Source organism: Larus michahellis, chromosome 3, assembly GCF_964199755.1.
Source record: "Larus michahellis chromosome 3, bLarMic1.1, whole genome shotgun sequence".
NCBI classification, from domain to species: Eukaryota; Metazoa; Chordata; class Aves; order Charadriiformes; family Laridae; genus Larus; species Larus michahellis.
The window spans coordinates 125,385,895-125,409,280 of NC_133898.1; the positions used below are offsets into that span (position 1 = coordinate 125,385,895).

A 23,386-nucleotide genomic window follows, 5' to 3' on the forward strand; every position below is an offset into this window, starting at 1 on the left:
CTCGAATGCTGATTTTATTTCAACATTTTGGTTTTGCGTTAGCGGTGGTACCTCCTTACTGTGCTCATCGCTGGCAGAATTTTCTCCTTCCAGAGCTGGTACCTACGCTCCTGCCATAGAAACGACGCAAAGCGCTTGCCTGTATCAAAACAGCGTTTTCAACGAGGCTGGAGCAACAGGTAACTTCAGTCCAGACGACCCAACTTCCCGTTGTTTCCAGGAGCCCTCAGTAAAGGGAAATTACATCGTTGCGTGGTGTTCTCAAGCAAAACAATTTTTCAGCGAAACCAAAAGCTTACAGTCATGTAGTTGATAATGTATTATTTAGGGATGCATTTTAGAGATACGGTGACTACACTTCGGTTTTGGCCGACTTTTATAACTGTAATATATAATTACGATGCAATGATTCTTTTTCTGCATGTAAGCACGCTTAGCCCATGTCCTTGGAAGTTTGCCTGTAGGCCTAAGAATAACTACACTATAAATGTTTGGTAATTAATGTACCTAGTCCAAAAATTACATGTAAAAATTTGAAATCAAAGGAGTAATAACACTTAATTCTCTTATAGTTAACTTTCCAGTTATTTGAATGAGTGCTAATTAGATCTAAAAACCATAAGCACACTTTTACACTAATTATAATGTTGATTATGTTGTAATTACAGTTGCAACAGCATAATGAGATTTACTCGTTAACCATTTCAGTGCTTCGTGGAGTGCACGGCAACCAACTGATGAGGGAAATTCCTGTAGAGCGTACCCAAAGAGCCACGGAGGTGTTGGCTGCCGCTGCCCTGGACCCGTGTCAAATGCCTACGGGTCACGGGAGGGAATTAAAGATCATCACGAAAGCACACAGCTAAGAGCGCTTTCAGGAAAGGCGAGTGTTTGATCATGTCAAAACTCTACCAGAAAGGCCTCTCCCTGTCAGAAGGGGAAGGTAAAACTGCTCGTGCCTGGCGGGGCGAGCTGCGGCGGTCCCGAAACAGGAGGAGACGGCGGGGGGGCAGAGGTGAAGGAAGGGACTTTCCAAGGGCAGGAGGGCACGAAGGTAGCCAGTCCCTCCAGGCAATGATGGCGATGAGGAGGAAGTCCCACCAGACTCCTTTGCCTTTGTCCTCTCCGGCGTCAGCACGCCCTTCCTCCATGCCTTTTAGCTGTGTCAGGCCTTTCTGTCCTGTGCCACCTCTTGCTTAGGGTTGCCTTGTGGTGACCTCTGAGTCACGCAAGGAATGCAGGGCGAAGGAGGGGAGTATAGATGACGACAGTACATCAATAGCAGGCTGAGGCCCTTGGAAGTTTTCTTCCATGCTCCACCCCAGCGTATCGTCTCTTTCTCTGGTCTGCCCTCCACAACCAGCACCCCGAGGGACACGCTGAGAAATTGTGACGGGACCCAAATATTTTATTTTCCCAGGGCCCCGAAGCTCTTGGTTCTCCTGCGTAACCCCGTTCCCCTTCCTCTGCCCCTGAACGCCATCAGGAGTGGTGGCACCATGGGTGCTTTTCTCACCTGAGAGTTTCGGTTTTGGCTTCTGTACCTCCTTGTACCACACGGAGGGGTTTTCGCTGAGTAAGAACTCTGCTTTTCGGCACGCTCCTTGCGCCGATGCAACAGCCGATGCACAGGGTGAAGAAATGAGGCTCTTTTTTCCTTACCATTCTTAGCAAGAACAGTTATTAGGGTTTTGAACAGCTAGAAGCAGGACAAACACCCTTCGGAAAAGAGGGAAAAAACATCACTGTTGCTTAAAGCAATGAAACCGGCCCGACGTGGACCTTCCCTCTTCCCCTGTCAGTGATGCTCCCAGCCGTAGAATAAGGGAGGGAACAACAGGAACGCTGAAAACGGGGAAGAGCAGAATTATTTGCTCAGAGGCTGATCCTGCCGTAGGTACCAGGAGCTTGTCTCCTCCCCTGTGAGTTAACCCCACCCTCTTTTTTTATGCTCTGGGCTATTTTGGGCAGGCAGCGAGAACTGCGGCTCTGACAGATGAGGATACTGTACCAGAGCACGGCAGCACTTGTTGCTCTGAAGAACCACCCAGCCGTAACCGGGACTGCTGCTCCGCTGCCTGCCTTTATTTTTAAAAGATCATTATTTCTTTATTAAGCTGCAAACTTGTTTTCTCCGCTGGTTTCAAGCTTTATCATTACAAATGATGTTTTAAAAGCCCTGTGAGAGCTCTTCGGAAGGGAAACTTACCTGCTGTGCAGCTGAAACCACCTTTTGCCATTTAATAGCGGGAGATCGGCCGGTAGCCTTGGGGGTGAAAAATGACAGACTCCGTTCCTCCTAACGGGGAAGGAAGGGACCCTGAAATCGAGCTCTTTGTGAAGGTAAGTGGAGACTGGTGCGACTCTCGGATCAGATCAGCTTCTATTGAATAATCAAACTTTAATTTTCTGGCGCTGAGCGGAAGCGGGGCTTTGACAGCCTTTTATCTCTTGCACACACGTTCACGCTGCTTTCTTCTTCGTGACATTAGAATTAGGTAATGTTGCAGAGGGAGAGTCAGAGTTCCTGTATTTTATTGTTATTTCTCTCCTCGTGAGTTTGTCCTGTTATTCTTAGCCTGCTGCCTGCAACGTGCTGGGTCCTAACTTTAGACTGCCAGGTTTTTCACTAAGAATCCTGACTTCCTTCTCCATTTTTGGGAAGAGAGCATGAAGAGCTGAGGGGTACCATGATTTGGTACCTCAGCAGAGGCTGGCAGGTCTGAAACAGTAACGGATTATAAAACAAAAAGGATTGAGATAAGCTGACAGTCTTCTGATTATTTCCTGCAATACTTTTTTTTTTTTTTTTCCTAAAAAAATGAAAACTAAATCAGTTTTTACTCTCAGTTTCCTCAGTCCGAAGCCCATTCTGATTTTATACAAGGGTAACTGAGAACAGAAACTGAAAATATAGAAAGCTAAGTACACCTGCTGTATGGTAGGATTTCAGAATGTTTCAAATTGGGTATGTCTGTTGGTCTTGGGCTGTGATAATCTTGCCATTAAAACCAGCGGCGCAGTTCAAACCCCTTACACGTATAACCTTATTAATAGCAAACTTCGTGCAAACTCTGTCCCAGTGAGGAGCTCAGATTTTTTGATGTTCAGAGTGTGTTGCAAAGCCTCTATGTACATCGGGGCTGGAATCCACTACGGCCATATAAAATGCAGGTGTTTGGTCTGTCTGAGCCTAAACCATCCCCGTAAATCAACAGGATTATTATTAACATGCGGGAGTTACATCGGGGCCTTTGCAAACACAGCACTGAATGATTGGGGAAGCAAATTCCAGCCCCTCCCTTCTGTCAAGTTGAGGGTATATAATTGCTTAGTACTCCCTGGTGGATATTTTGGGCTGTAAGCTGAAATGTCAGCCACATCCACGATGTGTACACATGGCCTCTTCACGCATCTTCCGAAACCAGTCAGTTCAGCTGCAGCCTTTGTGACGGAGCCAGCACCGAGGTCCTTCTCCGTCGCAACCTGATTTTACAAGAATTCCTGGTTCGTAACTGCTCAGTAGAGCTTAATGCATTAAAAGGAACCCGTGTGGGTCCATACATCCCGATACCTTTCCTCTACAAGTTGTTTCTACCAAAGTGAGTTTAATGGAGATGTTCGTGGGCTAAAAAACAGCTTAGTGGGATTTTTTGGTGCTCTGTCATCACAAACGCATTCTGGAATGCAAACCTTTAACTACTGATATGTTGTAGTGCCCACATTATTTTAATGAGGCTGATATGGATGTTTGTGATACATGGTTCTTTGACTGCATCAGCTGCTAAAGTGAAGGTCACTGCCCAGATTCAGGGTGTGAAGTTCTGGATCCGTAAGTTACTGGAAAAAATTTGCACTGCATTCAATTGAGCCATGCCATCACCTGAAGATTTATAACTCCAGAAAGAACATTTTTAGTAATGTGACTTCCTGCATAATGCACGTTACAGAATTGTGTAGAGACTCTCACATAAAACTCATAATTTGCAGAGCCGGAGCGAAAGAATTAATCGGTATCTTCCTGGAGACTTCCCATTTAGGTTGAAAAATTACAATTCTTGATGTTTTGGCAAGGTGCCATTAATATAACTTAAAGTCTAAAAAGTCGTCCAGTAAAGCGTGTAACCAGAGTGTTAAATTACACAGCTCAGAAGTTGGAAAATAAATACGAGAAGAACATGAAAAAAGATAGGAGTTAAAAGTTGAAAAATAGGAGCATATAAGAGAAATACGACCAGGTGAAAACTTTGCTGGAGCATGACATTTAGAAGAATAGCGTATGAGTAAGGAGAGATGAAGAGAAAGGGTGATCTAGGAGAGAGTCTGCGAAGGACAAGGCACTTGTTTTGTTGTGAGACTGGAAAGGAGGACTGAAAGGTGGCACCTTCTGGTTGAGTATGAGATGCTGGGCCAAGTGGCACATCTCAATATACTGGTCTACGCTTGAGGAAGGTTCTAATAACAGGTGATGGTGGGGTCAATGAGCGCGTCATCGTTTGATTTTGGTGGCGCTAGTATTTCACCAGAGGGAAAAAGTTCTGCTCTGCATCCTCGAATGAACACACGGCCAGAAAACGCAGAGATCAGTGAGAAAAATGTAGGGCAGTAGAGGGGGCCTGGCGAAAACTGTATCTTCCACAGGCACAAATAAACCAGCAAGGGCTGTTTTTCACCAGCCATAGAGTCTCTAATAAAAGCAGTTTCTGTCTCAGGTTAAAAAAAGAAAGGTGTTACACAATTGCTCTATTTCCTTTTTCTATTTAACAACCAGGAGAGCAGGAGCCTTGGAAAGACAAGTCGAGAGATGATTGTAAACAAAAGGGCTGTGCTGTAACCCAAAGCAGGTCAGATATCTCCTGTGCTGTGCGGACGGGCTGGGCACCACCACCAGGACACAGCTCGCTCGGCTGCGATGGCACGGGCAGGTTAAGCGGTTATTGCACCTCCTCGTTACCATCCCCATCAATCTTACTCTTTTTCTAACGGTGCTGTAAACTGCATCTGTGAGGTATTGTTTTTTTTTTTTTTGGTGAGCGAGCGTTTGTTCTTGCAAGGTGCTTGATTGAGAGTAAACACACACACACACACAGACACCCCCCACCCCTGAAATCTGAGGCAGGACACGAGCGGACTGATGGTGAGAACGGGCAGGGATGAAGAGCGGGGAGGTCCGCCGGGGAGGTGGTGCCACCTTAATCACATCTGCAGTTTGTGTAAGCAGGCCTTTTGTGAACGCTGAGACTCTCCGGCAGCAATTCCCTCTCCAAACTTGTTTGACAAGGAATTGGAAGAGGCTGCCGGAGAAAAAGGCTTGACACGCGGTAGCGTGAGACGCTGGCGACAGCTTCGGGGGAGCGAGCATCGGGAGGTAGCGCTTGCTCTGTGTTTAACCCAGCGTGTTGTAACTCAGGTTCGTGTCAATTCTTTGCGTCCTGGGGAAGCGAAGTGCTTCCGTATAAACGACACCCTGATGGAAGGTATATTTAGCTTTTTCTGGCAGTTTTGCACCTGTATCCTTGAACATAATGACTAAACCGAAATGGTGCTCGTTTTATGTCCAGACTATTAAAATCCGTATGGGAGGATCACAGAACTTTTATGGGTTCTTTCTGTTTGCAGTGGAAACAGGTGTTTGGATGTACATTCCTTGCATCTCGACGTTAGAGTGGCGCATAATAGCTAAAAAGTTAATTTGAGGGAGATATATTGTACACATGGAAAACAAAGCATGAGACAAACAAAAACTGAGAGCGCAACTGTGTATGTGCATTGCTCAGGATAAGTGCGGTCTAGAAAGCAAGCAAACCACACAAATGCTCCAATGTATATTTGATTTAAAAAATCGTCCTCCTTTAGAAATACTCTGTAACAAGATATATAATAATCCATGTTTGTGACAATCAAAAGACAGTAGTAGGTAGCAGTAGTGGAGTGGCAGTAGGAGAATTGGTGGTAGGGGAATGAGTAGCGAGCTGGCAGACTGCTGTTCCTTCAAGGAGTCATTGTGCTATTGAGTGATTAATATTCTGGACTTGTTCATCAGCTCAGGTGTGCAAGAGCTTTTGCCTAAAAAGTGTAAGGCTTTTACTTCACCAGGCGTTCAACCACAGTCGCACCAAACACCCATCTAGAGGAAAAGTGAAGGTGCTTGCAAATGCAAGAAACAAGAGGGACTTCTGAAAGGCCTCGATCTTCCGCACTCACTGACCCTACCTGGCTCGTGTTCCCGTCTGCCGGCCGAAGGCATCAAGGCATAAGATGCACCGCACGCTCTCAGCCCCTTCCGTCCATTAGGAGCTGAGTGTCGTGCACGACCAGGGACAGTGAGGGTGCGTTTGCAATCTCTCAGGGATATGGTACCAGCCAAGGTGAGGTTCAAGGACTGACAGCACCGAGGTAGTTGCAGGACCCCTTGCGGTCAAGTCTCGTTAGAGGATTATCACAAAGAAAAGAGGTTAGTCCTGGTATGCTTGGTCTCCTGGGGCAGCAAGCAAATCTGGAAGGAACCTGTGAGCCCTTTGTCAATGGTTTTATTTCAGAGAGTTTTAGGTGTCTGTTAGGAGTATGTTTAAAAGCTATGGCAAGATTTGGCACCAAACTTACTGTCCCAGAATGAATTGGTCAGTCAGAGAGCCCGGCTGTCCAGGACAAGGCAGCCATCCTGCTGATTCGGTGTACTCCATCAAAAACCCAGGAGTCGCCGCTCTCGGGAGGGTGTAGTTGCCCTTATCCTCACCTTTGGACAGAATTATCCTGGCAATTATCCCAGGGAGGTGCAGGATTTTTATGCCCTCTGGGATTTCTTTTTGTGCATTTTCTGGATTATTTTTTTTAAAAAAGTTATTTCTGCCGAAGGGTGATTTCAAACTAACCCTGGTTTGGATTTGGTGAACTGCTGCAATTCTAGCCTTAAAGGAAGATATAAATAGAAATGTTACTCTAGGTACAAACAATCATTCCCCACTATTAAAGCTTTTGTGGGAGAGTCGCTCTGATAAGAAAACTGATTTCACTTTCAGAACTTCAGGGTTATCAAAACCAATAATGGCTTTACAAACCGGGAGAGAGAACTCGACAGGAACCTTTTAACCCATTATAACAATACAGTCTCTGTAATTTATGTGTTTCGTAGACTGCCCTCGAGAATTACTATGATGATGAGTAGAAATCACCATCAGATCTGGAAGGTACAAAGTCCATTTCTGTTTCTTGAGTCATAATAATTTTACTGGGTATCATGAACTCAGCTTTTGGTTTCTGTATAAAGTCACTCCTCTGTTGAGCGAAACTTTCTAGGCAAAGAAGAAATAATAAAGAGAGAAAAGCACAAGGAAGAATAATGGTACTGAAATATCTGGTTCAACCCGTCTGGTGGTCCAAGACTCACAATGACATTTTTTTGGATCCTCGCTCATGAGGTTGGCCAAGCCATTCACATTTCAAGAGACACTTAGACACCCTACAAAGCAGACACGTACAGTGCGTGCAGTCCCTGATACTTTTCAGCTGTCACCCTGGGCCTTGTCTTTATTATGGATCTTGCATTTTTCCATCCATGCGTAGCTGTTGAGCAGATGATGGGCACCACGGTTCACGTCTCTTCCAAACTTATTTTGGTGAGGCAGTGCACGATCAGCAGCCTAAGTAAGTCTCCTCTTCTAGTGTACTGGCTTTGTGCATCGGTATGAAAGTTACCAAACTTACAAGGTTTACTGGTAGTCAGAACACCAGCATATATTTACTGGGAGGAAAATAGTTTTACAAGGTTTGTTTAAACAACTATAAACCCATTTCATAAGCTCCGTGCAGGGGGACTCAGGTGTTTCATTGTCATTCTGGCTCAGTTCCTGTCTTGCTCAGTTCTTTTCAAATCAGGAGGGACTCCGTTGAACCCTATACAGTTTATATGTATATAAACTGGGCAGAAGAACGGAGTCAGGCCTCATAAATTTGAATCACACTGTTTAAATAAGAAAATTAATAGTAACCCACTACAGACCCAGTAAAATCAAGGAGATGCTACCTGGACTGACAGTTGCTTCTCTGGACTTATAAAGTATTTTCAATAAAATAATAAAAAAAATAGTTGAGGGGAAAACATCCATCTTGGCAAGATCTAATTTGCTTTAATCTTATCTTGTTAAAAGAAAAGAATTCAATAAATTAACAAATAACTGCCCAGCAAATGTTTTAAATTTACCAGTTGCTTGTTGTAACTTGCGACGAAGCGAGACAGTGCTTCAGAAGACGCGTTAGCCTGAGTTATACAACCCGGAGTCTCCATGTCTCCAGGTCCGTTTTCTCTCTGAGCATTTGCAGATTTTGTTTTGCGTCAAGACAAGCGCCTCATTGGTGAGACTGTTAGAGATGGGCAGCGAATAGTTTAAGGCGGCCAAATGTATAAAAAGACTTGGCAGGGATATAATTACTAGCCCTGCCACCTTGCACCTAATCTGGAATGCTTTTAGGATTGATTGGGAAACTGGATCGCAAATTAGGGAGGGATTTTTCATCTGCGTCTCCTCCTACCTAAGTTCATGATCTAATCATGAGTTTGTGGCTAAAGGTGAGTGACACCCCTGTCTGCCGTGGTTTGGTTTTTTCCCCTCATATCAATGGCTGTGATTACTTCCATGTTATTGAACTCGATGGCGTCAATATATATATGTTAATTGTGATCATCAGATTAAAAGGAAACATATTCAAATGCTTTGTTGAATGTGCATAATTTTATTTCTTTAAATGCTTTTTGGATCCGAAAGACTTCAGAAACATTCAGGATGGGCCATTCCCATGGCCATAAAGGCCCGTCGGGCTTGTCCTGCTGAGTTCAGTGGCCGCAGAGTTAGACTGGCTTAAGTGTATTTGAGATCTTGTTTAAACTCCACCTGCTAATTCCTTCCTTTATTCCAGCTTTTCTAAGCCACGCAGTCAAATCAGGTAAATACAGTGTTTTAATTCTACCATGAAGGACTGGCGATATTCATAATTATTATTGCTTGTACTTAGAAATAGCCGCCGCCGTGCTGTGGGTGCCCTGTGTTTAGCTGCAGATAGCTCTTTTTCCGTCTCTGGCAGCACACGTCTCGTCAGGCTCCAGGTCGTTGTGTCATGGTTCAGCGATGACAGCGAAGCTCCAGTAAGTGTCCCTGGGAAATTTTTATCGGCAATATATGGCTCTGCTGCGGCTATTCCAGAACAGCAAATGTCACGGAGATCGTTTGACACAGCATCCCAAAAATATACAGGGATCCTTTCCAAGAGAGCCAGTAGGAAGTACGTCTGCCTCTGCTCCAAAGTTAAATGTTGGTATCAGTTCACCGGGCTACGTCAGATATATTTTGATGGAAGGCTGTGTAAAGATTGTTTAGGATAACATATTGATCATTACAGCAACAATATTCCTTAGTTCTTGTGTGACACATAATTCTTCAAAATTTGGCAGATACCAGCAAAATAATCCTGGCAATGCTACGAAGGGGTAACGTAAACACTAGAATTCCCATTTTGCAGCTAAGAGCTCTGGTAGTAGATTTTTTCAAAGTACTATTTTTTTAACGTTAAAGGGCTGTGAGTTTGTGTGTTAGTTTTATACGTGAATAAAAGAAGGTCTCAATGATACTTTTATTTTTCCAGCAAAGGCTGAGCCAAAGTCATGGGGAGAGTCAATTGGCTTAAGGGAAGGCTTGGTTCTGTGCTGGAATCATACTCTATTCATATCAGTAAATTTTACTTGAAGGAGGAAATCAGAGCAGGTACCTGAAGTGCTATAGAAGGTACTTTGAAAATAGCTTCAAGTGGTTTATTTGACACAGTGAAGTTTAACGCTGACAAAGTCCAAAGTAGATCCTTATTCCCTTTCCTTCCTTGCCCTTTGCTCTCCTCATTTGCGTGCAGCTCTGTATTGCTGCCATGCAATAAAACTCATCTAGCTGCCATAACAGCGATATATGTGTTCATCTGGAGCTATTTTTGTTGGTCTGATTTTTGTAGGTCTGATGAGTTGAATCGGCATCATGTATTCCCGGTGTGATTTTTTTATATTAGACTTAGGAGTTGGAAGTTATTACAGTGGAACAAAAGCAATTCAAAATGCATTCAGCTGTGTTTTGACGATCCAAAGCCGGCAATTTTATCTGATAATACATAAGGGTAGAACTTTCTGTAACCGATGACATTGACAGCATGTCGTTGCTGTTTGCTACGCAACTTGATTGCAAAGTTCACACACAAATGTAGAACAGGTCCACTGGATGTTTTCTCTGATTGTGTTAAATTAAATGATTTCTTGTAAATGAATATTATTCTGTCCCTCTCGATAATAATTTCATAACTTATCTTTTAGAGTGTTTATGATTTTACCCTTCTGTGTATATCCTTTTTAACGGCGGTGTTTGCTGGCTGAAGTGGGACTTCCATGATGTGACACAGATCCCTCTTCAATTAGCGACCCCGGTGTACCGCAGAAATTGGGTGGCGCGGTATCTTAAGAGAAGTGGTAGAAAAGAGACTGGGAGACGAAGCGCCTGAGACGCAGTTCTGTGACGCACCGTAGCAAAGTCTGTGCCACGTTAAAATGCCCCCAGGTGTCGTCAAAATCCAAATCAACACATTTTCTACTCTACCTGCTCTCAGGTAAAGGCTGTTGGGTGCTTTATTAAGTGTCTGGAGAGGAGGCAGCTCTAGCGCAGAGTTTGTGCGGCCGTGTCGGCACCGCGCTGTGCCCAGCCAGGTAGCAGAGCAGTGGGGGACTCCGTTTGAGCTGCCTCCCACGGCAGCTGAGCCCAAATTCCTTTGTGCTGGCACCCTGTCCACTCTTTCCTTTTTCCTTCTCAGGGTCTTGCATCTTCTGTAGTGCCTTCTGTTTCAACTTCTCTGGGTTTTCTGCTTCTTCTCACAGGCCTCCAGACTCATAAATTTATACCGGTGTCCTAATCTCCATGATTTCTATGTTGGTCCCCAGGGTACCCTGGTTCAAATTTTGCCTAAGAGGTATTGTATATCTGGAGCTCGGGTGCTTCTCCAGTTTTTTTCCCGTGTGTCTGATTGATTGCCAGAAGACGTTGAAATAGCTCCTTTATATATATTTCTGGCAACTCTGCAAAAAACTCAGATAAAGCCCTAATTGAAATGTTTTTCAGGAGAGTTACGTTGTGATAACTTATTTATGCACCTGTGGGACAGTAGGAGTTGAACTTCTTCCTGCTATAGCTACTTTGCTTAAATGACAAATTAAGGATGAAGTTGCCCAGATAGCGATAGTTTGCTTGTCTAAATCTTCATTCTTGATAGTCACTAACTTTGTGTGCAGAGCAGATGACAGAAGCCCATGGCGTTCACCTGTATGCGCTTGACGTAAAATGTAATGTTCAAGAACATTCAAAGCCTAATATCAAAGTCAGAAGCCGATTTTCATTTACTTTAAATTCTATAAAACTTGAAATTCGCACATTTAAAACTTGAAAAGATTATATGTGAGAATATATATATTTCTTCCCTTCTTTCATAAGCCAGGCTGTAAAAAAGCCATTTCTTGACTACATTTGTTGCTTCTCTTGCATTTGTTGGCTTCCTTTGGACTAAGAAAAAAATATGACTCAGTTCACCATTCACCAATGTTTCAGGTTCACGATACTGGGAATGGAGTTTACACACAGAGGAAGTTTGCTTGATTTATGTATGGCTTTAGTCTCCCTTTCTGTTACCCATGAAGATGCCAAAGCAGATAGACAATTTTTTAACTTCTTCTGCTAATAGACATAGAAGTATAATGCTCTACTGTTTGGAAGCCACAAAGATGCTCCGAGGGCTGGAGCCCCTCTGCTGTAAGGACAGGCTGAGAGACCTGGGGGGGTGCAGCCTGGAGAAGAGAAGGCTCCGGGGACACCTTAGAGACCTTTCCAGTATCTGAAGAGGGGCTACAAGAAAGCTGGCAAGGGACTTTTTACAAGGGCATGTAGTGACAAGATGAGGGGTAATGGCTTCAAACTGGAAGACGGTAGATTTAGATTAGATATCAGGAAGAAATTTTTCACTCTGAAGGTGGTGAGACACTGGAACAGGTTGCCCAGAGAAGCTGTGGCTGCCCCATCCCTGGAGGTGTTCAAGGCCAGGCTGGATGGGGCTTGGAGCAACCTGGGCTGGTGGGAGGTGTCCCTCCCCAGAGCAGGGAGGTGGAACTGGGTGATCTTTAAGGTCCCTTCCAACCCGAACTGTTCTGTGATTCTGTGGTTCTATGAAAAGGGCTTATCACCTCCAAAGAGAGCGTGCTGCTGAAAGCTAGCAGAGGAGTTCAAGGTATGATGAACTAATCCATGTAGGTGTTTGCTTCATCTCAAAAAACATTTGACTGGTAAGCTCCACAACTGTCTGCAATTCAGAAAAGATAGTTTAGCGTAGCTTTTAAATGTTCAGCAGTTGCTCTTTTCTTAAAAAAAACCCACCTTAGTAATAAACCACAGAAGATTGTTACGGTTTGAAGAATCCACAACAATTTTATTGTTGTTTAGACAATTATTCTATCACCCAGTGACCCCTCCCCACCCAGGAAGGGGAATCAAAAAAACAAGGAAACTCAAGGGTTGAAATATAAACACATTTAATAGAATAAGACCAAATAATTAACATTAAGAATACTAGAGAACCAAAGTTGATCCTGATACCAATATAAAATATCCAAGGATTATACGCAGCCCATTGTATCAGCAGGAAGCTGTGCACTCCCAGCAGGGGACAGCAAACGTGTCCCAGCTCGGACACCTCGAGCGCTGTGGCTTTGGGAGGAAGGGTCCGGCACCGGGGCAAGGAGTTCTCAGGATTGCAGCCATCATGAATGAGAAAGAAAAAACTCCTCGGCAAACTTTCTAATTTATATTGAATGTGACGTTCATGGTATGGAATAATGCTGTTGGCCAGACGGGGTCAAGTGCCCAGGTCTCGCTCCTCCTCATCCCTGCGCCTGGCGAGCTCGAAAACACAGAGACCTTGATACTCTGGCTGTAAAGTATCCTTGATACTCTGCTGTGTACTCAGCACTGGTGAGGCCACACCTTGAGTATTGTGTCCAGTTCTGGGCACCTCAATACGAGAGGGATATCGAGGTGCTGGAGCGAGTGCAGAGGAGGGCAACGAAGCTGGTGAAGGGCCTGTGGAATAAATCTGATGAGGAGCGATTGAAGGAGCTGGGACTGTTTAGTTGGAGGAAGAGGAGGCTGAGGGGAGACCTCATCGCTCTCTACATCTACTTGAAAGGACATGGCAGAGAGGTTGGTGCTGGTCTCTTCTCACAGGTAATTAGCGATAGAACAAGAGGGAATGGCTTCAAGCTGCAGCAGGGTAGGTTTAGACTGGACAGTAGGAAAAAATTCTTCCCAGAAAGAGTGGTCAGACACTGGAATAGGCTGCCCAGGGAGGTGGTGGAGTCACCATCCCTGGATGTGTTTAAGAGTTGTTTAGATGAGGTGTTAGGGGATATGGTGTAGGGGAGAACTTTGTAGAGTGGGGTTGATGGTTGGACTCGATGATCCCAAGGGTCTTTTCCAACCTAAATGATTCTGTGATTCTATGATTCTAAAGTAGCTGGCTATAAAGTAAATATTTTCACAAATTCAGATACTCGAGTCTTCTAAAAATGCAGTTTTCCCTAGCATTAGAAGAGAACTTACTACAAAATAAAATTACTGAAAGAGAAATGACTCCTGTGTCGCTCAAACCAGGACAGAGCTCTCTAACGTTCCTGGATGCTGACGCCTATTACGTGTCCTTAGAGCCCAGCTCTGCGCAGGAGGCGGTGCAGGCTGCTCCACGCTTTGGCAGCCCCCTACGAACACGATTCTCTTTGCAAAACCCAGTGCCTGAGATAAAAAATACAGAGGCCTTTTTAAAAACAGTTCTGAAGCACTCTACAGTCGTGGTCAGCACTCTACAGGTGTAGAGGCTGAGAAGCGGTGGCCTTGTGTCAGGAGGTCCAGCAAGGACACCACCCCGGTCCTGTGCTCCCTCCTTTAGCTGTAGCTCTAGTGTTTTATTTTGCTTTTTGTACAGCACTTAGCACCACTGATTCAGCGTTCATGTGCCACACCTGCTTAGTAATTCACAGTAAATATTCCAATAATTAAAACAAAAATTGCGTTAGTCACAACTTTGCTTTTTAATTTTTTTTCCTGTTGCTAGTACTAGGGAGGAGTCAAGGTTTAGATTATCTTTTGGCTGACTATTTCAAATGCACACAGAGCTAACGTGTTATGACACTGGAAAAGATAAAGAGAAGTATATTTTTAAGGCTTAAAATGTACTTAAGACTGCCAGTCTTTCTCATTTACGTAAAAGACCAAATGTCACTTGACCGTAATATTAAATGTATCTGTAGGGGGCTTTTTAATATAGCGGTGACGAGTATAACAAGAAATATTAACAGTTAAGGTCAGATATTGTCAAGTGAGAAATAAGCGTAATAGTAAGTGTAAAGGTGATTAACCATTGGAATGAACCACCAAAGAGGTCATGCCCTTTCTTCTTCTGCTTCAGGTCACGAGTAGATATGCTTTAATGAAACACGTATAGTTAGACTCAATAAAGGAATAAACAAGCCATAAAATCTACAAAGCAGGAAGGCATTGCAACGGAGAATATCTTGGCAAACCAGAACAGGGCTTGGTTCAAGCACAGAGGAAATCCTGGATTTCCATGTCTCTCAAAGATAGCACAAATGTGATCAGAGCCAGTCTGATGGAAATTATATTCAGAGGTTTCTTGCACGTCTTAACATAGTCCTTGGTGTCCTCGGTGTGATAATGGGGTGGGATTAGTTCAGGTAAAATATGTGATTGCTTATCTTTGTCTGGATATGCAAGGGCCAGACTTTGGAAGGGGCTCCAAAGGCTGAAGCAGATGGTGGCTCAGCCGCGGCTCTGAGTGCTGTGTCAGTACGGGTCAGACCTTGAGGCTGAGGTGAAGGAAGAGCTAAATTAGGAGATACAAAGAGCTGAATTCCCTTTGTGTCTGTCGTGGAACCATTGCCTAAGTCATGCCGCATCCCTGTGCCGTGTCTTCGTTTCCTGCGAAACATCTGCACCAAGGCTCATTTTCATCTCTGTGCAGCCCGGTTGCTTCTCCAGCTAAAATTGCATTCTTTCTTTCCTCGTCACATAGACGGATGGCTGCAAAAACTACTCAGGCATTGTGGTTTGACTCCTCACAAAATCCTGAGTTAATTCTCAGGTTGGGCAGCTGCTTCTCTGTATCAGTCGCCAGACTTGTCCTCCCTATAACATTTCAACACCCAAATAAACATCCTGAACCTCGCCGCCTGCCGCATTTGCCCGTTGTTGTTTGGGGTGCTGGTGCGTGCCTGTACCTGTGTATTGTCCGAAACGAGTGGAAATCAGAGAAACCGGCCCCGATGGATCGTCGCTATTGTGGCCGGTGTTTTTCTAGATTGTGATTCAATTTGTGTGGGTCAACAGGCACGTTGTGTTACCGCGTTCCTTTTACTTTGCGCTGCTGAATGGGCAACTTCAAACAGATACGAATGGGTATCATGGGAGGAAATGATGTTCTTTCACTGCCCCGTGTTTTGTGATGAGCTATTGCTGCTGATTCAGTGTGCAACTGCAGACCGGTTTCGTTTGTTTATTTTATTTATAGTATTTTTTAAAAAGCTGTTCCTGGATGAAGAGGGGTTGAATCACAGAATATTCTTGCAGGTTATAGGATCTCTCAGAATAGCAGTTCTAGTTGTTTTTCGGTGCCCAGTTCTTTTAAATGTTCAGGACATGCCAAGAGGATCCAGTGCTCCAAACCCCTTCATTTTTATGGCTTTTTTTTCAGACTTCCACAAACATTTGCATGATTTTAATTTTATTTTCTTCTCTGACTGTTGAGTCACACATGCAGTTTGGCAAGGAATGGTAGTTTTGCCTTGATTTACCGAGTTGCCCTTTCTCGCTCTGAGATGCTCTAACTTCAGATTTTTGGTTTTGTTTTCTTCTTAATGTTCAGTAACTCTGAGTGCTCTTGTTAAGCTCTAGATTCTGTTCTACGTCTGGGTCTTGCATGAGGTTCAAAAATGATCTGTTGCTTCCTCTGCATTAAGTACTCACCCTGCTAGAAGATGGAGCCACCAGGATCTCCTCAGAGTGCATGAATGAAATCTGTGGTGGCTTGGTTCACCTCCAAGTACATATTTCTGTAAACACCCCAGAAGTCTTACTTCTCACTGTTCGCTCTGTAAAAAAGGCAGTCGAACATGCACGCGGGAAGATTTGTTTCAGATTGGGAAGTATCTACCTGCCATCCTGGTACGCTGAAACCAGCAGCCCGGTGGTAAGTGTCTATGGTGGGAACACTATTCTCTTACTGGGCTGAGCAGGACCTCTGCCTGGTGGCCTGATAGTTCAATGTTTATCTCAAAAGAGACGATTCTGCAAGAATTAATAATAATAATAATAATAATTTTAAAAAGTGCTGATTGTAGCCAGCTACTCAGGTCCAACCTTGGAGAGCCTGGGAAGGATGTGACCAGGAGGGGAACTTAGAGGAAGCGTTGTCCCACTCCCCTGACAAAGAGACAAACCTTGAAACAGTGATTTTCTTCTCTGGGGGAAGGAAAAGCCTCTCCTCCCCGACCTTGGCCACCGCTCCCAGCCTTGTCCGCACATGTGGCAGCGCCTTCCAGCAGCTCCCACGGGCCAGAGGGGTTTTTTGTAATTAGCCCCTCCACAACTCTTCCACACTGGGCACCATGGATTTTGTGTTTTGTTTTTTTTTTTTTAAATAATTTATTTAAAATTTTATTTAAATATTTTATTTATTTAAATTTATTTATTTAAATATTTATTTAAAATTTATTTAAAGCCGTACCCGGGACCTTTGAGAGTGAATGCAGTTCGTAGCAATCCTGTTGTGCCGTGCTGTCAGTCTGAGGGTTTTTGTGTTGACTGATGTTTGGCTATTCATTGGAAGTGTGAATTTATAGGATTTCTCTATATTTCTTAATTTTCAAGAGCCACCTGTGCACTTGGCACTTGACAGCAATAAAAACAATCTGTTTCACAGAACCGTAGAATCATAGAATGTGTTGGGTTGGAAGGTGCCTTTAAAGGTCATCTAGTCCAACCCCCTTTCAGAGAGAATTATAAGTAAACGTAAAAAAATAGCTAATTCTTCAGAGTTTATTCGGGTACTTGAGGGAATTTGGCCTAGCTGTACACAAATCTATATGAAATGTTCAGAAATTCTCTTGCCAAATGCTAATTTCTCAATTACCTCATTAACCTGGATGTTCCAATAAGCTTTTCTCACTGGGTGTCTGCCGTATGGAGTTCCAACGGGATTCTGCAGATGGCAGTTGTTCAGGCTTGCGGCTCTCCGTCAGCCTGCAGAATGGAAACTGCTGCCTTCTCTGGGCAGGAGCACAGGGTCAAACAAAAAGCCACCAGAGAAACTCCTCGAACGAAGCAGAGTGAGATTCAGCCTTTCCCTAGATGCGATGGTTACGCCCAGTTACCCGACTAAGAGTGTAGCACCAGAAGGTGTGAATTATAACTGATTAACCGTGCTGGGAAATAGATTAACCATCCCTGTTAACACATCGCACAACAAACTGTAAATACGAAATAGAATAGAAATAATACAGCAATCATATATAATAGAAAAGATACCAGATAATATATAATAAATATAAACATAACCCAAATATATATTATGTAATAATTTAATATAAAACACAAATCTGTAAATATCAAATACATAGAAGTGGTATAGAAGACTAGAAGGATTGTAGACTGATATCACGAACTCTCTGTCTAATCCATCTGGAATGAAGTCTAGGTCAGAAGCACAAGCAAAGCACAGGAAGTACGGAGTCCCACTTGCCCTGCTTTAAATATCCAGCTCTGTCAGCCCAAACCTGAGTGTCCAGGTTAAACTGGAGCAAAAAATTTTAGTGAATGTTTTGCTGTAGAACTGACAATAGGAAGAAGGCGCAGATGAGATTTTGTGCCTATTTTGTTGAGCTTGAGAGAGGAAAAAAGGTGTGAGAAAGAATTTGTTTGAAGAGTGCCAACCAGTATTTGTAAGACGTTGCAGCTCAGGAAAGGGTTGTGAAAATGAGGCAACCAGAGGAAAACAGAATAAAGAGCTGACTTACTGAGTAGGGTTGGAGACCGCCTTCAGAGGAGGAGAAGGTGGCACCGGGTTATGAACTTAGAATTAGAGAAACATGGAATGGTTTAGGTTGGAAGGGACCTTAAAGATCCTTCAAGATCACGGGCAGGGACACCTCCCACCAGCCCAGGTTGCTCCAAGCCCTGTCCAACCTGGCCTTGAACCCCTCCAGGGATGGGGCAGCCACAGCTTCTCTGGGCAACCTGTTCCAGTGTCTCACCACCCTCAGAGTGAAAAACTTAATGATAAATGGGTGAGGGGGCTTACAGGGCATGACCCCCGTGTCGCGCTCCATTTCCGCCATGTCAAACGGGATTTGTTTAATTTGAATAAGGCAGCTGGGTGACAACATCAGGGAAATAGAGGGGACAGGCAGGGGAAGGGACGGGAGGTGGCGGCGGATTTTGGAGCTGCTGTCACCAACTTGGTTGGTGAAGCCGGTGAACAGAGTATGTGGCTGAAATGGTGAGGGGCATAATACAAAAAAAAAAATAATCAAGAAAGTGATTTTTTTTGTGAGGGTAAGAAACCAAAAGAGATTTGGGGAGGAGGAGGAGGAGGTTACTGATTGCTTCTGAGACAGGCCTGATAGGAAAGGACGGGGTGGAGAAGGGTTTTGATGCACAGCCACGACTGCTGGCCTTCTTGGAGAGTGGTCCCCTTGGAGCGTGAGGGGCCTGGGTGAGAGAGGGACTCCGGAGTGATGAGAATGAAAAAAAAAAAAAGATGATATTGGGAATAAAGAGCATGGTCAAGGACCTGAGAAGCAAGAGGACAGTAAAAGGTGGAGAGGTGCTAGAGCACAATTAAGTAAGATTTTGTATAAAGTGAAGAAAAGTAAGAATTATTTTAACAAATAGCAGTGAATTAAATAATTAATTTTTTTTTTTTTGGATGCTGGATAACAGGATAAAATGAAATTAGAGGAAATTCAGTCTGAGCATCAAGTCAAAATGTGTTTCGAGAAAATTGTCCAAAAATGTTTCCTGCGGGAAGTTTGTGAAGCGGCGTCACTGGAGCATTGCAAACTCACCCAAGCTGTGTAGACACGGAGATTTAAGAATCATCCTGCCCTGAGACGGCAAGTAGGCAAGAAGTGTGATCCAAACTCCACTCACCGATCCAAGTATTTTATTCTATTTACAACATTTATCATACGTTAGCTGCAGAAGTCTGTACTGTAAAATACTTCTAAACTGTGCTTCTACTAGTACACCCACTTACTCACACTTTCCCGGCAGTTTTTGGAAAGCATCACTTTTTTTTTTTTTTTCTTGAGCGTTTCATATTGAAAGCAGAAATTGTTTTGCTTTTAGATGAGTCACGAGGAATGTTTGCTTGCTGTTTGCGTGTATGTCTTAGAGTCTTGCTTCTGTTGCAGGTATTTACATTTACGAACTCAGAACTTGCTCTCTGCTTCTTTAATGAAATATTCAGAGAGAGTCGCGTTCCCCTCCTTTGTAGATGGCTATCAGCAAAGACCACCTTGTAGCGTAACACCCCCTTTAAGGGCTAAATTTGACTGTATGTCCGCGTCAATGATCAGATGCACAAATACAGCAGTTTTGGCAGGTAAGAAAATATTGAAGGTGAAAAAATACCCCCTAAACTCTGTAATGATTTCTCTGTGAGTAGCTGGGAACCAGAAAATTTGTTTTTCTTGCATTTATATTCGCACGGCAGTCCAAATGCTGGTAATATTCTATCAAGTAAGTAATTATTTTACCGAAGTTATTGTGGGTTACATTGGGAAGTCGTACGGAGGGGCAAAAGTCAACCCAAAGACTAGTTTGAGCGCGGGGATGTACCGCTCCTTTGCAATGCCGCTCGATCCGCTGTCGGTGGAAGCCATAAACGTTCACCGCATCCCGGGAAGAAGCATCTCCCGCAGCCTCCGCAGCGCCGTCAACTTTGGAGACGCAAAAAGAGGTAGAAAGACCAAGTCGTGCCCACTGCAGGACCACCCCCCCTCCCCCTCCGCCCCGAGAGTTATTTTCACCTTAAATCAATAAAAGTCCCCGGTGAACGGTATTTGTGTGATGTTAAATAAGGTACAAAATGAGGCCACGGAGGGCAGATTATGGCCTGCGCGGGGGTCAGCTGGTGCGGTGGTAAATGCCCTTATCAGCAACACCCCCCCGCCCCCCCCCCCCCCCTTCAGACCTTTATTTGCAGTGCCTGCAAGTGACTCCTCTCTCTTCTAATAGTGCAAATAAAGTCATGGAATTTCAATAAATAATTCATCCCCGGATCTGATTTCAGGTCCAGCATTAACTTTCAGCACCTGGCCGCAGTTATGATTTGTTAGTCCGATACGCTGCTTAGAGGCATGGAAATTTGGCTGTAATTCCTCAGCATTTGCAGAATATACTGTATGACCAGATTACTCTCCCTGGCTCAGAGGTTTTTAACAGACGTTCAAATTCCAGATGTGCACAGATTTAATTCTTACAAAAAAAAACAACACCTGCCTTCAGGATTCTGTAATGGGAACCGGAGCTCCGCACAGAGCTCGCTTTGGAGAAGCGACTCCTTTATTTGCACCTGATCTCTACTAGAAACAGTAATAATTTGACTGTAATTTACATTGCCCATGACACCTTTTGACAGTGATCTCTCTCTCATTTTATTTTCTGCAGCTTCCCTGGGGGAATGAATTTTTTACATATCTAATCGGCTCTCAGGATATAGAATCATCAATATTTGAAGCGATTGTAATTGGTGCTTTGTGAATAGCTAAACCAGATTCGTCCCCAGATTCTTTCTCCAGAGCCCAAAAAACCACTTGTGGTTTTAATCACTTATTAGAAAGAAACCAGTGAATCCAAAATATGACGCTGCTCTCACTGAAGTCGGTGGAATATTTGTCATTAGTGGGAATATTTCATACGAATATTGACTGTTATGGAATTAGATCAAGTGTATTAGAGTATAATCCATGAATAGCTGTGGCACCAAAAGGCCAAAGCCAGAATATGACCCTACAGGCATAGGCTTCCGAAACGTAGGAGCTGCATTCTGTATGTGCAGAGCACGAACAGCCATCCAGTATGAATATGTTGCGGGACAAGTTTATTTATCTTGAAAAAGGATTTGTGGCTTTCTTGTTCAACATCTTTACCTTTTCCTATGAGGTGCACCTCTGTAGCCAAGATGCCCAAGCAGTAGCTGATGCTTGAGCATCTTTATTGACTTTTACTAAAATTGTGATGATTCTCTGAGTACTGCTGTGGCCTGACTCCCCAAATCTTGCGACTAAGGTTTCTTCCAGCATTTAAATCCACATGCAGCAATGCAACTGACAGATAAGAAAAAAAAAAATAAATTACATGTGTAAGTGATGGGACAAATTAGCTACCTTTAGCAAAATCCTACAAATGGGATGTTTGTGGTCGACTTCCATGGGAGAACTTCAGCCCGCAATGCAAACGCGTACCACTAGAGGGGATTTTACTACCACTCTAGCCTACGTCTCTCCTGAAAAACCTTTCAAAGCATACGTTCTAGCTCAACCACGAGATGTTTGGCGACGGGCTGAGTGAAATCTATGGTTTGTATTATGCAAAAGGTCAGGAAAGATTATTCTAATTGTCCCTTCTGGCCATTAAACCTATAAGTGAATTCTGGTCCCGTCAAAAGTCACGGGCAAAATTCCCATTGCCTTCGCCGAGGCCAGGCTTCCTCCTGTGCAGGTCATAGGAAAACAATCGTCTGTGCCACCGAGCGGCTAGCACTGAGGGCAAGAACGGCTTTGTTCTCAGAGTCACTAATACATACTGTTAGGAAGGATTTTAAAACATCCTCTGCAGCCTCTCCGCTCTGCAGCAGGATGAAATAAATCGAGACCAGTTTTACCAACTGTTTTTTTTTTCTTTTGATTTCTTCAAAGCCTCCACCAATGCAGATTACACAACCTCCTTAGAAAGCCTGCTTTGTGTTTCATTAGTCCTATAATTACACGGGATTTTTTTTCCCCTAAAGCTTTATTGTTGCAGATTTAGCAAAATGCTTAATCCTATCCTCTGCGGGCATGAACAACAATGGGTCATCATCCTCTTTGTAGAACAGTCTTCTACATGCTGGAGGACTGTTATGTCGTGGTAGAACATCGCATGTACATCGCATTATCTTGTTGCTGTTGCTTGTAGCTGTGTATGCTGATGATTCATATTGTTTGTGATTTACGTAAAACCTCCTTCGCTTCCTCCTCGCAGCCTCACCAGCTGTTCCCCATCCTACATTTGTACATTAGATTTTGTTCTTCTTACATCTTATACCTTGAGCTTTAATTCCCTAAATTCCATTTAAGTGATTTCAGACACTTTTCTCCAACTTCTTCGCATCACTTTGGAGTCTGCTCCTCTCCTGGCAAATACCAATAACGTCTCCATGCTTGTTGCTGTCAGGAGATTTTGTAAGGTTCTGTCTATGCCTTCCTCCATTTTGCTAATGGAAACATTAAATATGACTCATCTCGTTGTAGACCTTAATGGTACCTCTACTTGTTACGTTTTTCTAGACTAACAGAAGACTTGATCATTACTACTCCCAAAGTATTTTTTCAACCACTTATACAAGCACATTGCAGAGATTTCATACAGGTCCTTCTTTGTTTATGAATATACAGTCTGGAGTTTGTGTTGGAAACCCTACAGAAGTCAGCATCTAGATACCCACCGCTGTGATGGGTAACCTGTCAGAGAAGAAAAATTGATTGATTTAATGTCGTTTCCTCCTGATAAGTGTTTATTGTCTTTTGCTATCAACTTTACATGTCCACATGTGCTTGTGAGCTTACCGCTTAATCATTTATTCCAGTATCTTTCTATATGTTAGGTTTATATATCTGTCATTTCTTGAGTTCTTGTCTCGTTTCTGGGAAGTCTCGTTAGTAAGGAATCATTGAAGATGGGTCCCCAAAAAGCAAAGCTTTTAAAAGCTGTTTGCTGTGGTTACATCCTGTGGCTCATGTGAGTACGCAGGATCCTGTGCCATGATGCTGGGGAGTGACGGGACCACAATTCCTTTATTAGGTTGGAAGAGGCTCAGGAAGAAGTGTAAAGGATGATTGCTAATTTGTCCATCAAGCCAAGAAAGCATCATATATATTTCCAGTCCACTGTGCCCTGAAGCACACAAGCTTCCCGCATAATCTGCTAACGAGAGCTGTGATGAGAATGGCAGTTTGGGGTTTTGAAGAATTTCAAGATTTTTGCTCTAA

The 23,386-nt window shown here is 43.7% G+C and overlaps 1 protein-coding gene across 2 annotated transcripts in view; it reads left to right on the top strand.

Annotated features, from left to right (window-relative positions):
• The window catches only part of CLIC5 (chloride intracellular channel 5), a 78,638-nt gene that overhangs the window by 20,397 nt on the left and 34,855 nt on the right, over nt 1-23,386 (top strand). The window contains exon 1 of one of the 2 annotated variants that reach the window (XM_074582044.1): nt 1,977-2,343. The exons of the other annotated variant lie outside the window; for it this stretch is intronic. Within the exon in view, the coding sequence (XP_074438145.1) occupies nt 2,281-2,343 (63 nt within the window). The 5' untranslated portion in view covers nt 1,977-2,280. Of the gene's footprint in view, nt 1-1,976; nt 2,344-23,386 lie in introns of those variants that run through there. 2 annotated transcript variants of the gene reach the window in all.